Genomic DNA, 16,490 nt, shown 5'->3' with positions numbered 1-16,490 from the left:
CTTGTGCATGCACACTCGTTTAACAGTGTGTAATCGATGAAATGGAAAGGGGGGGGGGCTGTCCCCTGTCTCCAGCACTCCAGCTGTAGTCAGTCAAAGCTCTACGGCTTTTTTAGATCTCAAAAATGGAAAAATGTTTTTGAAAAATGCTGGAATGGGAAAAGCATAGATTTGCTTTACCTAATGCTGCTATTTAAATGTAAGGAACCGAGTTGCTGTCTCCGCTGCTATTGGCCAATGGTGGTCCGGGTGAGGGTGGTCTCTAGGCAACATGCTGATAGATCGGTGTAGTATTGGGGCCGCTGCGTTAGCGCACGCGTGGCTAAGATGGATGAACATATGGCCGGCTCTGGTTGTCAAATGTAGGTTTGTGTGCACATGCACAAAGGTACACTCTGCTTTCAACAGACAACAGGCTCTTGCATTGTACATGTTTCCATGGATACTCAACCACCAGTGTGTGTGAATGTCCAATTGGGAAGCGATGGGTATCTGTGTGTGTGTGTGTGTGTGTGTGTGTGTGTGTGTGTCAGGGAGCAAGATCAGGGAATCCTCCTGCCGCAGCAGTGCTGTTTAGTATGGGCCGCACGTACGGCCATGTGTGTGGCATACAGTAGTGTGAGTAAGGATGGATCGAGACAGATGAGTGATTTCTGGTCATAAGGGACAGCGCTGTTTATCCGATCTTACAGACGCACGTTTGTTTGCTTTTCAAACGTGCCTAATTGAATTTTTATTGATTAAAATTGCTGCAGTGAAATGCGTTCTGTGAGCACGGATGTGTAAATGTGATTGCTTGAATTTTTATCAGAATTGAAAATAACAGGTTCTGCGGAAAATATAATGTCCTTGGGAACAGCTCGAGTTTGTCAGTGTCCGAACAGGAAATGGTTTTCTCTAAGGGAGGAAGTTAGAAGGAAAGAGAGGCACATGACCTTGACTGTGTCTGCATCTTACACACACACACAAATTAAACTACACATTTATGATAATTGAAATAAATATTATTTTCGTTTTTTGTTTTGTTTTTGTTATTTATATCTTTGTTATTTTTTCATTTAGTTTTTATTTTAATATATTTAAAGGTTAAGTAATTATGTTGTGTTGTCAATGCCACTATAGTCTATATATAATATAGTTTATATATAATAGTTTATATAAGATAGATTATATATAAACTTTTATACACACACACATACACACACACTGCATGTAGTATTTTATGTATTTTATTATATTATTAAACACAATATTATTTTTTATTTTTATTATTTTCATGGTTTTAGTTTCAGTTTTCATTTCCATTGAATTCAATAACCCTGCATGGCAACTACCTGAAATAAATGTAGTTTTTTTTTAATCTATATATCTATACAGTTTCAGTTAACATGTAGGCTACTTATTTCAAGTTGAGCAAATCTTTTTATGGTTTTTAGTTAACCCTGATTCAGAGTGAGTCAGTTTAATGTGGAAAACATTGGTGCGTGTGTGTGTGTGTGTTGTTGCATGCGCATTCCTCAGTATTTTTGCTTCATCAGCATGAAATGGCACACGAGCGGGTGACTTTTTCAGTCCTGTAGGGAGCTTGTGTTTTTTCATGCATACGACTAGAAACACTATTGTAAACCCCATCCTCATGTCATCCAGTGATAGCTAGTGTGTGTATGAATTATGCGTCCAGTATGTTATCATGCAAGGCTTAATCTTTTCCAACGTGTGATTATAACCACAAAATGAAAGACAGTAAAAAATGAATTGATATCTTACAGCATGACATTGTTATAATGCTGTGTTTTAGCCCATTATTCTCATGAGATTCGATGCTGGGTTCCACTTCTGGCTGCCGTCCAGTCCAAAGCCACAAACACACAGATACACATCATCATCCGAGGCCGCAGACTGACTCGCTGGTGTACTTCCTCTGCCGAGAGTGACTGTATGAATCAGATTTATTGTGGCTCAGGGGATCCACTCCGCTACAAGACATTTCATCTCTTTGTTCAGAGTCCCAGAGAAGGAGCCGAGAGAGTCCAAACATCTCACAATAAATGTTCAGAGTAAATGCAAAGTGACATAAAACGGGCTGTACAGATTAAAGGAATATTTCTAGTGGCTTTGGGAAGCATTATACTGCAGATTTTCCAGAATTCAGCAGCCATTCATAGAAATAATACCAGATGATACTGATGATTTTTCGTTTTTTTTTTTATGGTCATGCTGAAGGAAGAAAGCGGTTTTGATCACCCACATCCTCTTGTTCGTGTCACTGTGTCACATAAATGATGAACTTTGGGTTTTTCCAGTATGAAATAACGAGAAACGACCTGCTTCTTTTATAGTTAAAGATTGATCTTATGAAAGTGCCAGTTGATTATGTGTGGAACGGCTCTGTTTAAACACTAGCTGAAAACTACACAGATTATATAGACCTGCAAACCTGCAACTTTACTGCGTTTTAGATTATATATATTGCAGGGAATTGGGTGTGTGTGTGATTACTTATATTTTCAGGAAAATAAATTGTTACCTCTCCTTTTAGGGTTATTTGGGGACATTCTTAACTGGGGAAAATGTAAATAAATATGTATGTAAATATAAGTAAAATTAAACGAATAGTGTTTTATAATAAATAGAATTAAATATAAATAAGAATTGGAATTTAAATATAATATAATATGTTAAAATAATGTTAAAAAAAAAAAAAAAAATATATGATAAATTTGATCATTTTTTTTTATATTTAAAGTATAATTTTTTTTAAATATATATATCTGTAGGCTGTTCAAATGGGCTAAGAACAAATTGTGCTATCGGATCATAAAATGTTCAGTTGTTGGCTATATTTTGTTTTGCATTATAATAGCATTATGGAAAACAATTTTAAGTCTATCTGAATTTGCACATTTACCTACTATATCATACATAAAAACAGTACACCCAATTAGTAGCATGTCCAAATATATATTCATAAAACAGCACACACACTCAAAGAAACAATACTGCTTCTGACAATATTTTATAGTCGAACCTTTCATACTACCAAAATTCATACATGCATTAATAATCAAAAGTGCATTCTTCATCAAATGCAGTGCATACTTAGTATGTGATTTCAGACACAGCTTATGAAATGTAGGTATACCTCATTTAGGTAGTGAAGTAAACGTGTAGGCCTATGTGTGGACGAGTAGTATTGTAATACAAGTAAGGTGATGGTGAATGCTGAGAGGAGGACAAGGACCAGATGTCCACAGTGTGTGTGTGTGCTTGCAGGAGTGTGTGAATGTGAGTTGTGTATGTAATATCGTCCCATCCTCATGTACCTATCCCTGGTCATGTTTCAAAATAATGATTAGAAACCGCATATGGCCTCACTTCCTCTTTTTCAGAATAGACAGTGAACAAATAGCTCATTTGGTCAACTGATTTCTTTGTGTCAGACTCGAGACCAGACAGATTTCCCAGCCTCCCACTGCATGTATTTATAACTGGAACCCTGTAAGTCTCATTAATCAAGTATAGATATCGATCCAGTAATCTATTTAAGACCACAGAAGAGAGGACCACATATACTGCAGTACTTACTACTAAGGATTGTGGGTCTTAAAGCCTGTCTTTGACTTTACTCATGGGTTTAAAGCAGAAAGCGCAGTTAACTAAACTTGCTTTTCAGATTATCTCAGGTTTTATATTTTGATTTGAAACTACAGAGATGTCCTAATGGAGCTTATTCAGGGTAAATGCTATATTTTGATTCATGTGGATAAAATGTCCTTTTTAATGTTTTTACTGTTGCTTCCTAAAAGCCTCATTTGCATTTGTGTCATATTAAATATGGCATGACGGTTCTGGTCTGGTGTTGAGTCATTGTCTGTCTGTTTAGTCCTGACACGTTCTCTTTAGCGGATCGTATCTACTGACCTTGGATTCGTGAGAGCTTGATTACATTTGTTGTGTCTTGTGTGCTGAATGAAGTCTTATCTAATGCTGACTTTTCCTTGACACTATGCGTGTAGAAAAAATTGGGGTATTTTAACACGTAACAATTCTTACATTTACATTTATGCATTTTGCAGATGCTTTTATCCAAAGCGACTTATAGTGCATTCAGGCTATACATTTTTTATCAGTATGTGTGTTCCTTGGGAATTGAACCTATGACCTTTTGTGCTGCTAACGCAATGCTCTACCACTGAACCACAGGAAGTACAAGGAACTTACTTCTTAAAGATTGGGAAGAACAGAGTGTGTGCCTAAGATTAGAGCAAAAGCTGAATAAAAAGATTAAGAATTAAATTAGCTTCAGATGAATAGAGGAGAGCGAGAGAGGATTCACAGATAAGAAGTCTAAGGAGAAATGGGAAATAAATGGGAAGAAGCAGAATAGCGTATAACATGGTGACGTATGTGGGGTTTTTTTTAGAGGATAAAAACTTGAATTCCCCTTTCTTCCACATAAATAGGATATATTTATGTTTATAGGGGGCATAAGTGTGTACTTTGCTGCCATTGTGGTTGGAAGTTCCAATTTTTGTAAATCATGTGAATATGTGAATGTGTGTGTGTGTGTGTGTGTGATGCTTTACAGCATGCCTGCACACTCCTCACGCTCTCAGGTTGCTGAGCAGAAGCCTTGTTGCCATGGAGACAGTCTGGGTCGGGCGCATGCTGCAGGGTATCAGACGTGCTCACCGCGGTCACAAGTTCAAAGGTCAAATACCAGATAGACAGTGAATTGTGAAGACGGAACAATTTGAAAAATTATAAATCGTTATTTTATGATAGTGATTGGAGCACATTACTTATGCACCATTATTCACTGCTTGTAAAATGTCTATATTTACGTATTTGCTCGGCAAAGCAGGACGGGAGTTTTCTATTCCTGCGCTAGATGAAATCCATGCACATGAACAAACATGTCTCCGATGTTTTTATATCGTTTTAATTAGAATTGCCTGCCTGTTTTGTGCTTCAAAGGCTTGTGGAAATGACTCACTGTCTATTTATTTGCAGTTTGGAAAGCAGTTTCAATGCACTTCCAGTTCCGCAGTTGTTTCACGCTGGTTTTGTTCACAGTGAGTTTATTTGTAACTGATTTGAAACTGCGTGGACGCTCCGAATGCACATTGTCCAGATGACAGATGAGTGTGTTTCGAGCGTTAACAGCCGTGTGAGGATGCGCTCCGTTGCAGTCGGATGTTTTGTCTCTGGAGATCTTCTCGAGAACAGCTCTGTCAGCAACAGCTGGACTGGCAAAAGACTGATGCATTGGCTAGGCCAATTAATTGTTCAATATTTGGCCAATTAGAGATTATCGATATCAGCCAGGAGATCCCCAGTAGCTCCTACTATTAAATAAACATTACATATTTTTCTTGTAATTTGGCGTTTTTTTAATATCATTTGAATAACATATCTCATTCTCTGCTGTGTTTGAGGTGTTTCTTATATTGTATCAAAGAGTCACCTTGCTCACCATGCCACCCATGTAGAACAAGCCAACACAAACACACATACGCATTACATGTCTCCACTTCTCACACAGTCCCTCCTACACACACACTCACACCCACGCAGAGCTCACGCCAAGCCTGCTGTCTCATCTGTTATTTCGAGCCGAGAGGCAGTGTGACATTAAACAGTTGGTCTATGGAGAGAGAAAGAAAGGGGGAAAAAAGTGTGAGGGAGAGAAAGAAAAGGAGGCTAGCGAGCGAGCTGCTGAAGGGGAACAAGGGAGTATTATGATTAAAAGCATGCAGTTTTCAAAGGAATAATTTGTGCAAAAATGAAAATGACGTATCCTCATGGTGTTTAAAACCAAGGCTGAACCCTGTATTTACTGTAGGGCTGGGGATACAAAATGTATGAATCAACCATTTTAAAAAGCCATATCGATGTGAATATTTTGATGGAATGGGGTATGGGGGGGTGGTGTGTCCAAGGGGGAGTATTTGAGTGTTTATGGCACTGTTTCAAACCGTATGGTCTGTTTTACATGCACTTACAATTAGCAGGCACTGAATCTTTTTGAAGCTTCCAAAAGGATGCAGAAACGCTGTAGAAATATCTTGTGATTCATATGACTTATGCACTTATATGTGATAGTTTATGGGAGGAAGTGACACAAATTTAAAATGTAATTCACTGAAAATCTGGCCGAGTTGTGTTTGATGCATTCGTAAGAGGACATGAGAAAAGTACTAATAGTCTAATTTATTTCACATATTTATTTTCAATGATTTGGTTAAAGCTAGAATGATCTGTACACCAATCAAACTCATGATTCAGTCACATCTTAGATTATCAGTGAATAATGCCTTACAATTCATGCAAAGATATTATAACTGGACTTATGTGCAGACTTGTATACTTGTATAACTTGTATATCTTTGTTATAATATTTAACTTTAACTAAAGCTATTAAAACATTTGTTAACTGAAATTAAGCTGAAACAAAATATGAAATGAAAAGTTTGAATGGAAAACTAAATGAAAGAAGTTCAGGGTCAAGGACTAAGATTACTAATTGGAAATATAAATAAAACTCAAACAAAAATCAATCAAACATTAGTAGTAATTATATATATATATATATATATATATATATATATATATATATATATATATATATATATATATATATAAAACAGTATGTAAAAAAATGCAAAAAAACACTTGTGCAAATGTGCATTCAAAATCTATTTTAGTATAGAAATATTTCTTAAATAACACTACTTCAGATTCATTTGATTATAATTATTATCATTTATTATATATTTGAATGGAGAATGGCTTCTGAAAATTCAGCTTTGCCAACACAGAAATTAATTTTATTTTAAAAAATATTACAAATTTTAAAAAGGTTTATTTTTATTCTAATATTTCAATACTATATTAGTAATTATATGCAGCCTTGGTATTTTAATATTTAGATTTATATTTCATGCCTTAATTTTGAACAATTTTTTGTTGTCTTTATAGTTTCATAAAAAATAAAAATGTAATAAATTTTTTGTTTGTTTTTTTTTTGGGGGGGGGGCTGTATTTGTGCTGTCTTGAAAGTAAATGGTACTTTCTGATATTTTCTTGTCTGATTTTTCATAAGAATTAGATGATAAATGCATGAGTCTGAACTACTTCTTTGATACATTTGCAGCTGTTTTAAAAAGCTGAAAGCGAATCACTTTTATACTTTCTTAGTATGGAAACTGCAATGAGACTGGAACAGCACGACGATAAATAAATGCAAACATTTAAATTCTGACTGAACTGTTCCTATAATGAAAATGAGTGTGAAGTTTGAAGAGAAGTGGAGATGAGAGCTAGGATGGAGAATCCAGAATTCCTTCTCCCATTAAACACACACACTAATCCCCATGGGATACTCCACTCCACTACCTGTTGTCTTGGCAACAGCAGTGAGTGTGATAACCAGTGTGTTAAGGAAGAATCCAGAGTGTCTTGTTAGGAGGAAAATCTCTGGTTCAGGGAGCACAACTTCACCCATCAGTGCCCACATTGTGCTCAAGTTGCCCCTGAACGTGTCATGTGATGTCACTTACACTGCAGCTGTCATTGAAAATCAAACACTGTCTTTGAAATGGCCATTGTTAATTAGCTAACATAACTGTGTGTGTGTGTGTGTGTGAGCAGAGATACGCTCTCAGTTAGTGGAGCAGCAGAAATGTCTGGAGCAGCAGACGGACATGCGGGTTCAGCTCCTTCAGGACCTGCAGGATTTCTTCAGGAAGAAAGCCGAGATCGAGAGCGAATATTCACGCAACTTGGAGAAGCTCGCCGAACGATTCATGGCCAAAACCCGCAGCACCAAGGACCACCAACAATACAAGTGAGTGAAGCTACAAATGTGTGTGTGTGTGTGTGTGTGTGTGACAGAGAGACGGCCAGAATGTGAATGCACATGAATGATTCAAGAGTCATTTTCTAGAAACGAATCAGTGGCGAATCGTTTGGTTCAGGTGCTTATTTCCATTCCTTCTTCTTCTATCTGCCTGATTTGTTCGACTTGTGGTTTGTGGTGGATTAGGGCGATGTCTGGAATACTTTACCCATGATGCTCTGCAGCTTCATGCTTGAAAAATCAGAGATGGCAGAGGAGAGGCGATTGCTGTGTCTGCTGTAGTTATTGTTCTTGTGTGTGTGTGTGTGTGTGTGTGTACAGGCATCTGTGTATTTGCTGTCTCATTAATGCAGATAGCATTCTTCTGGGAAAATCGAGAGATGAGGGATGAGTGAGTGAGAGAAAGAGAGAGGGAGGGAGTTTCACAGTTTCTCTTCTGTTGCAATTTTTTTTCCTTGTGCTGGGCACTGAATAGTGTGCTGATCCTCATGGGGCTGTCCCATCGGATGCCTGCTGAGCTTTATGATTAGTCACTGGCTGCTGAAGACATTCGCCTCTTTGGTCCAAAATGGCGTCCCATTGTCTTTTCGCAACAGCCTTTACTAATATAGAAGATCAAGTGTGTGGAACAAAATGGCGTCCTTTACCTTCACGTTGGCAGGTGGTTACACCACCTTCACTCTCAGAACAAATGAACAATTTACACAGACAGCAGTGCAATGCAGGTTTGGGTCAGCTTAAAACATTTAGTTAAAGTCTGGAGTCAGTAAGATATTTTAAATACTACTATTCCGCAAGGATGCCTAAAATTGGTAAAAAGTGATAGTAGACATGTATAATGTTATGCATGTTTTTATAATGTTACAGATTTTAGTTTCAATGAAATGCCGTTCTTTAAAAATTTTGATCAATCAAAGAATCCTGAAAAAACGTTCACTCGTTTCACTCAAATATTAAGCAGTACAACTGTTTGTAACATTGCTAATAATCAAATATATTTAAAAAAATAGATATTTTTATATATATAAAATAAATATATTTTTAAAAATATTAAAATAGAAAATGGTTATTTTAAATTGTACAAATATTTAGCAGTGTTACTGTTTTTACTGTATGTTTAATGAAATGTGAGCATTCGTATTTTCAACTATTAATTATTTATTAACAATATTTTAATAACTTATTTTTTAAATCATTGCGCTTTACTCAGGGTGCATTTTTCCAAAGATATGCACTCCTTTTTTAATGCCGTCTTGAAAATGCCCCTTGGTCAGATATTTTTTTGGTTAATGCACATATATGTAGTCATTTTAGTGTGCATTGCGAATTGAAACACTTTTAGGGGCTGTTGTATGTGACACTATTATTCAGTTTGTGAATTAATGCATCAAATATCTTCTAGAAAAGTGAGGTGAGGAATATAATTTTTTCACATGGTATGAGATTCAGAGCATTAACTTGTCGTCAGTGACTTGTATGTTGATATATTCACTAATGAGTCATTTACTATGAAGATTTCATGAGTGCGTTCAGCTGGGAGTCATCTATAGAGATTTTAAGGATTGTAGGACATTTCCTTAACATCCTCATCCAGGCAACTCAGTGAACTGCAGTTGAAATCTTCAGCAAAGCCCAGCATTTCTTGAGGATAAATGCAAAATGGTTCATTAGTGGATTTGGATGAGTACTTGATAAAAACCACAGAGCGGCACTCACAAAAAACAGCATGCACAGCAAATCCAGGGCCACCCAGAGAGTCCTGCAGCAGAGATGAAGATATTCACTTGAATATCACCAAGAGCTTGTGATTTGTGATTTTAAGCTTGACATTTTATATATATAAATATATATATATATAGAGAGAGAGAGAGAGATCTTGTTCTATATTAGAAGATATCAAATCAGTAGCATGTAGTAAAGCATATAAGCTTTATGTATTGCATGAAAAAATATATAATTAGAGGTTCTTTAAGATAACATGGCAAATAAATAAATGAATAAAATAAATCAAATGCAACTGGCGAACAGTTAGTAGGAGCTTTCTTTTCTTGAATATGTATTGTGTATTATTTTTTCCATCTATATATTAAAAGCCCACCTTTCCGTGGCTTTCAGGAAGGACCAGAACCTGCTTTCTCCCGTCAACTGCTGGTATCTGCTGCTGAACCAAGTGAGGAGGGAGAGCAAGGACCACGCAACCCTCAGCGACCTTTACCTCAACAACGTCATCACCCGCTTCACGCATGTCAGCGAGGACAACATGCGTCTGCTCAAGAAGGTGAGGTCAAACACAGGTCGTTCCTGGCAGTACTATAATGTGATGGGATACACGTATAATTACATCAAAATGAAAGCTGGAAAAAATATGCATTCGTTAAAAATCATGTGGCTTACAGTCAGCCGGTGGGAGACAAAACCTCTTGATATTTTAAGCACATTTCTACTTTGGATAATTAAAATGTGAACATGTTCTCTAGTAACATTGGTGTTTGTTTTCATTTCAGTATAATTAATTATCAGACTCTTAAACTCAACTTTCTCAGATTGTGTGTGTATTATTTTATGTGAATTCAGCATTCATTGTCTCTAGAATCCAGTGCAGTGGCGGTTTATTTATAGGAAGCTAATTTCTTGTTCTGCACAGCACTTTAGCGGATCAGCATTAATGTAAAAACAATAGTAGAAGAGTCAATGACAAATAATACTGTAAGATACAGAATACAGGAGATACAGATACTAAGACACAGAAAAAAAACTAGTTACAGATGTGCAAGTTCGTATAAATGCAATCTTTGCATTCATGTTGGTGTTCGGGGGTTTTAAACAGTTTTGGGAACTTATTGAACTTCTAAAAAAAAAATTATGCTATATATATATATATATATATATATATATATATATATATATATATATATATACTAAACGATTAAAATAAAATAATTAAATAATTAAAAAGAAAACAATTAAAATAATAAAAGAATGGAATGCAAATACTCAGGCCTTTTATATATTTTATTTAAAAAAAAAAATAAAAAATTAAATGCATTTTTAATAAATATTATATCCTGTCAAAAAGCTCTGCTAAAATTCACTTGTAACACTCTAAAAGAAAAACGGGACTTGGTCAGTGCACCTGAAGTGAACATTTGTGTTGTCTTGATCTATGGTGTTAGTTCAGAATTGACAAAGCGAGGACAATGATTCTTGGCTGTATATTAGAGTTTGACCCTGCTCGCCCTTACTCTCTGTCCATTATAACACACCTTGTGTTTTTGGCCCACAGAGCAAAGAGATCATTTTCCAGCTGCAAGAAGACCTGATGAAGATTCTTAACGAACTCTACACGGTGAGCTTGTCTCATTCTCTCTCATCACCTGTTCAATCTCTTTTTGGATGACTTTTTTTCATCCCATCATTGGTGGTGCCTTTCTCTCTCTCTCATTTTATCATTCCATCAATATGTAATTCGCCCCTCCATCACCAACACTCTCAGGCTCTCACTTCTCTTATTCCAGAACTCAACTGTATAGCTATCATCTGTCTTTCATTTACTAGTTCCAACATTTCTGCATTGCTTTTTGCTTCGTGATAGCAGTTTTCCTTTTGTCTGCAAAATCTGCAGCTGTTTATTCTACACAACTCTGTAGTGAATTTTCAGCATGAGGTGGACTTTTGGCAACTTCTGTCTTTGATGTGATGGTACCAGAGGAACGCATCCAGTCCCAAACCATTCGTTAATAATTGTCTAGTAAATGCAGCCTTAGACAAATCTGTCACATGAAGTTTACCTGTACAGCTCAGTTGATTTGCCTAAAAAGAATGCAAAAAAGGAAAGGTGGCATATTTAAAATCACAAAAAAAAAAAAAAATAGCTGAAAAAAGAAATGCATGCATGGATGAGTCTTTTCCATTTTAGTGCTGACTTTAAGCTGGGTGGGAACTTTCCTGTTGACAGAAATTTTATTCGCCTGTAATTGTTTTTATGTGCAGTTGTGAATATTTGACCTGGAATGTGAGCTTGTATGACAGGATTGAAGTCTTAAAAGCCAGTAGCTCTTGCATAAATAACCTTGATAAAACAAAAACACGCAGCGCACATTAAGTCTGTCAGCTGAGCTTACCTCTAACATGAGGAATGCACACTAAAAATGGGATGAATTCTCTGAACCACAGGACTCAAAGCTCAGGAAGTTTCCACCTCACTGCAGCCCTCATGTAAGCAGTTTTGTGTCCCTGTTGAGAAGGATTTACATCAGTTTTTAGAGCAGAGCAGGACGCATGTTGCACAAAAACACTTTAGTGTTTTTTGACAGTATGGTGTCACCATCAATTTCATGATAATAACAAATTAACAGAATAATTATCCTAAAAATAAAATTTGCTTAAAATATACTAAACGTCAGGCCATCCAAGATGTAGATGAGTTTGTTTCTTCATTAAAACAGATTTGGAGAAATGTAGCATCACATCACGCTAATGGCTCCTGTGTAGTGAATGGGTGCCGTCAGAATGAGTTCAAACAACTGATAAAAACATAACAATAATTTGCAAGTAATCCACATAACGTCAATCAATTAATATCTTGTAATGTTTGTATGAAAAAAAAATCCATCATTTAATTGTTTAAACATTGCTTCTGACCAAAATATGCACCATAATCCATAATAACACCGCATCCGTAGGAAAAGTTCATCCTCTGTTGTCCGCTTACATCAAAATCCAACAGCATATTTGTTTAAGAACTGTTTTGGGAATTTTTATTTTTTTATTTTTTTATTTTTTTGCTTTTTAACAGTGTTTAATTTGTGCATATTTCTCTCCTGATTCAGACAAGACAACTTCATTGTACAAAAAGCAATATTATGGACATATAATTAGTGAAAATAATAAAAGCAACGGTTTGAACTTAAAAACATATTTATGGATATGTTTAACACAAAAACGTAGCTTTTTGGATTATCCTGAAGATGTTTTTATCAGCTGTTTGGGCTCTCATTCTGACGGCACCCATTCACCCAACAAGTGATGTAATGCTAAATTTAAATGTTATATGGAAACCATTACACACGCATCCATGTGGACACAGATGCACAACAGACATTTATGAAACAGATTATCTCAGTAGGATGTGTTGCCTTCTACTGAAAGTTTTGGGCTTGCTTATGTGGGATTTTGAGGGTAATGTAGTTTTCCATCTGCTCTGCTCCCTGCAGGTGATGAAGACATATCACATGTATCACTCCGAGACTCTAAGTGCAGAGAACAAGCTAAAGGAGGCAGAGAGGCAGGGTGAACGACAGGGCCGGGGCGGAGAGGCCGTCTTTAGTCTGCGCACCGAAGATCGCCACCAACGGCGCAACGCTGCCCGCAAAATCCAGAAGATGAAAGAGAAGGTGAGTTCCACATCTCTTGCCTTTTTTTTTTCTATTGTATTGTTGTTTCTTTTGCCGTACGTGTTATACCTAATATGTGTTTAATTGTTTGCAGACTAACAGTGTATTATCCACTATGCAAATTAGATTCCTTGAATTTTAATGTGCCAGATGTGTTTCCAGAAATAGAGCAAAGTTCATTTGTCTTGATGAAATAATGTGAACTGGAGTTATGGAGTAATTAGGTGGACATTATGAGGGAATAATTTCTATTTATGCATAACCAACCTGAAAATTAGCCTATTTTGTTGCTCTTGTTGGCTTGGATGATTTGATGCTGTATTATAATGTTGGTTCTGAAGATTTACTGAGAATTTTTTGTATGCCTGGTTGATTTAACGCTATATTAATGTATTTTTTTGTGACTGAGTGGAAATACATTATAAACGTCAGTGCTTTCCAAATGTACATCTGTAATTGTGAACTGATTCCATTAGATCCTATTACAGCTACAGCATGTGCGATCAAAGCATATTTATAGAAATTTTCACTGCGGAGTCTAGGGAAAAAAGCAAAGAAGAGAAGCCATTTTGCAAACTATTCTGTAACCAAAAACCATTGATAACCATGTTTTTTAGGGCACAGTAGAGTCCCACGGCAGTATAAAATGACTCGGGAGACTGATGTCAGACTGTGTAAATTAAGCAGTCTAATATATATATATATTAGTAGTCTCTCTTCAGAACATACATTTTCCAGTACAAGCAGCCCCATGACACACCATGTGTTCACTACAGTTTGGTACTGCATTCATTTCTCTCTTTCATAAAGGGGAGGAGAGGTTAGAATGAACAATAGTTACAGTATTGGACAGAATAGGCAGACAGGATATCCCGACGGACAGAGTCAACAGTGCATTTTTCAGTTCGAGGCATTTTATGAGCATAAAACAGTCTGGTTAACATATAAATGTGATGTGCATGCACTACCGTTCAAAGGTTCAGCAAGGATACATTAAATTGCTTAAAGGTGACAGCAGAAACATTGATGAAGTAAAACTAATTTTGTTCTTTTGAACTTTCTATTCATCCAACTGAAGTAATTCAGCTATCCATTCCAGAAATACATTAAAATAGAAGTTACTTTAAATATTTCACAAGATTGTTTTGTTTCACAGCCTTGATTTGAATTTCTTTCATAGCATTTTTACTGACCCCAAACTTTTGAATGGTAGTGTACCTCTTTACACAACTATCAGTTAGACTGTGATGAATCCAGATGTAAAAATGAATAAACTCTGACTCTATTGACACTATATGTTCAGGATGCTTGCTTGATTTAATGATAATGTTGCTGTAAAAGATCTGTGGGTTTTACCAGCAGCCGAGGAACTTTAATTAAAGGAGCAATTACAATCACAGAGAAGTGGACATAAGCCAAGCCTCACTGTGCTAACACACTTCCATTAGAAACAAGTTAGTCGATGGGCTGTCAATAAAAACATTTTATCTTCTTGCCTTGTAGGAAAAATATCACTTACTCAACACTCTTTCTCTCCTTCACCCTCTCTCTCTCTTCTTTTTTTTACCCCCAGCGCCAAGCCAAGTACTCCGAGAACAAACTGAAGGTTATGAAAGCTCGGAATGAGTATCTGTTGACTTTGGAGGCCACGAACGCTTCTCTGTTTAAATATTACATCCAAGACCTGTCTCATTTGATTGATGTGAGTATCTGATTAGGGCTGTGTGCTGTAATGCACAGATTGTGAGTCGACGGCAGGAAATTGCCACTGCATGAAGGGCATGGTGTTATGGTTGCATTTATTTGCTTTTTCACCAAGCACAGTAATGAATTATAGTCCTGATTAATAATCACTAATTAAGGCAGCCTCCAGTGCCTTTAATTAGAGACAAACGCACGCTGTAACAGGCAGGACGGGATAAGATAAAGCCTTTAATTACAAGCACACATTAGCACATTCTGAAACAGACCATGTTTAGAATGGAATACTAGCACACTTGTTCCAGCATCTATCTATCTATCATTGTATTGTTTGTTCTATCGTTTGTTTTATCATTATATTGTTTGATCTTTCATTCATTCATTCATTCATTCTATCTATATATCAGTCTACTTATCTATCAATCATTCTATATTTTGTTCTATAATTCTGTCTGTCTGTCGTCTATTCATCTGTCATTCTACAGTATATATTGTTCTTTCATTCTTCTTGTCATTCTTTTTATCTATCATATTATCGATTGTTCTCTATCTGTCTGTCTGTCTGTCTGTCTGTTGTTCCATCTATCGTTCTATCTTTGTCTGTTGTTCCATCTATCTATCGTTTTATCTTTCTGTCTGTTGTTCCATCCATCTATCGTTTTATCTTTCTGTCTGTTGTTCCATCTATCCATCTATCGTTTTATCTTTCTGTCTGTTGTTCCATCTATCCATCTATCGTTTTATCTTTCTGTCTGTTGTTCCATCTATCCATCTATCGTTTTATCTTTCTGTCTGTTGTTCCATCTATCTATCATTTTATCTGTCTGTCTGTTGTTCCATCTATCTATCTATCGTTTTATCTTTCTGTCTGTTGTTCTATCTATCTATCTATCTATCTATCTATCTATCTATCTATCTATCTATCTATCTATCTATCTATCTATCGTTTTATCTTTCTGTCTGTTGTTCCATCTATCTATCGTTTTATCTTTCTGTCTGTTGTTCCATCTATCTATTGTTTATTCTTTTGTTAATTCTATCATTCCATCATTTGTTCGTTCTATCATTGTATTGTTTGTTCTATCTTTCGTTCTATCATTCTATTGTTCCTTCTTTCTGTCTCCATCCATCCATCCATCCATCCATAATTTTATATTGTTTCTGTCTTATCATTCTATTGCTTTTCTGTCTGTCTATCATTCTATCTATCATCCTGCCTGTCGTTCTTTCTTTCTATCATCCATCTGTAATTCTGTCTGTTGTTCTGTCTATCATCAGTCTGTCTGTCTGTCATCATTGAAGATTGAAGTTGTGTGCATTGCATTGTGCGTTATGAAGCGTATTATGGTTGCATACTGATCGTTTTCACAGCTGTAGTAATTAATCAGTAAAAGTGCATACTGTGCACCGAACACACTGTATAATACCTACTTTCCACACACACAGTCCTATAAGATCTTATTAAATATCATGCACACCGAATCTAGTTTCCAGTGAGGCCAGGAGATTCCTCAATGGTAAAGAGAGGAGCCATT

At 36.1% G+C, this 16,490-nt stretch overlaps 1 protein-coding gene across 2 annotated transcripts in view; it reads left to right on the top strand.

Annotated features, from left to right (window-relative positions):
• The window catches only part of srgap1b (SLIT-ROBO Rho GTPase activating protein 1b), a 31,579-nt gene that overhangs the window by 2,267 nt on the left and 12,822 nt on the right, over positions 1-16,490 (top strand). For both annotated transcript variants that reach the window (XR_008153654.1, XM_052555129.1), the window contains exons 2-6: positions 7,654-7,849; positions 9,977-10,139; positions 11,145-11,207; positions 13,075-13,254; positions 14,828-14,956. Coding sequence is in view for 1 of the 2 variants with exons in the window: in XM_052555129.1 (XP_052411089.1) it covers positions 7,654-7,849; positions 9,977-10,139; positions 11,145-11,207; positions 13,075-13,254; positions 14,828-14,956 (731 nt within the window). In the remaining variant the exon portion in view is untranslated. The remainder of the gene's footprint in view (positions 1-7,653; positions 7,850-9,976; positions 10,140-11,144; positions 11,208-13,074; positions 13,255-14,827; positions 14,957-16,490) is intronic.

The sequence above is a fragment of the Carassius gibelio genome, chromosome B4, assembly GCF_023724105.1.
Source record: "Carassius gibelio isolate Cgi1373 ecotype wild population from Czech Republic chromosome B4, carGib1.2-hapl.c, whole genome shotgun sequence".
NCBI classification, from domain to species: Eukaryota; Metazoa; Chordata; class Actinopteri; order Cypriniformes; family Cyprinidae; genus Carassius; species Carassius gibelio.
The sequence above is the reverse complement of the archived record's forward strand: the minus strand, read 5'-3'. Positions and strand labels throughout refer to the sequence as shown.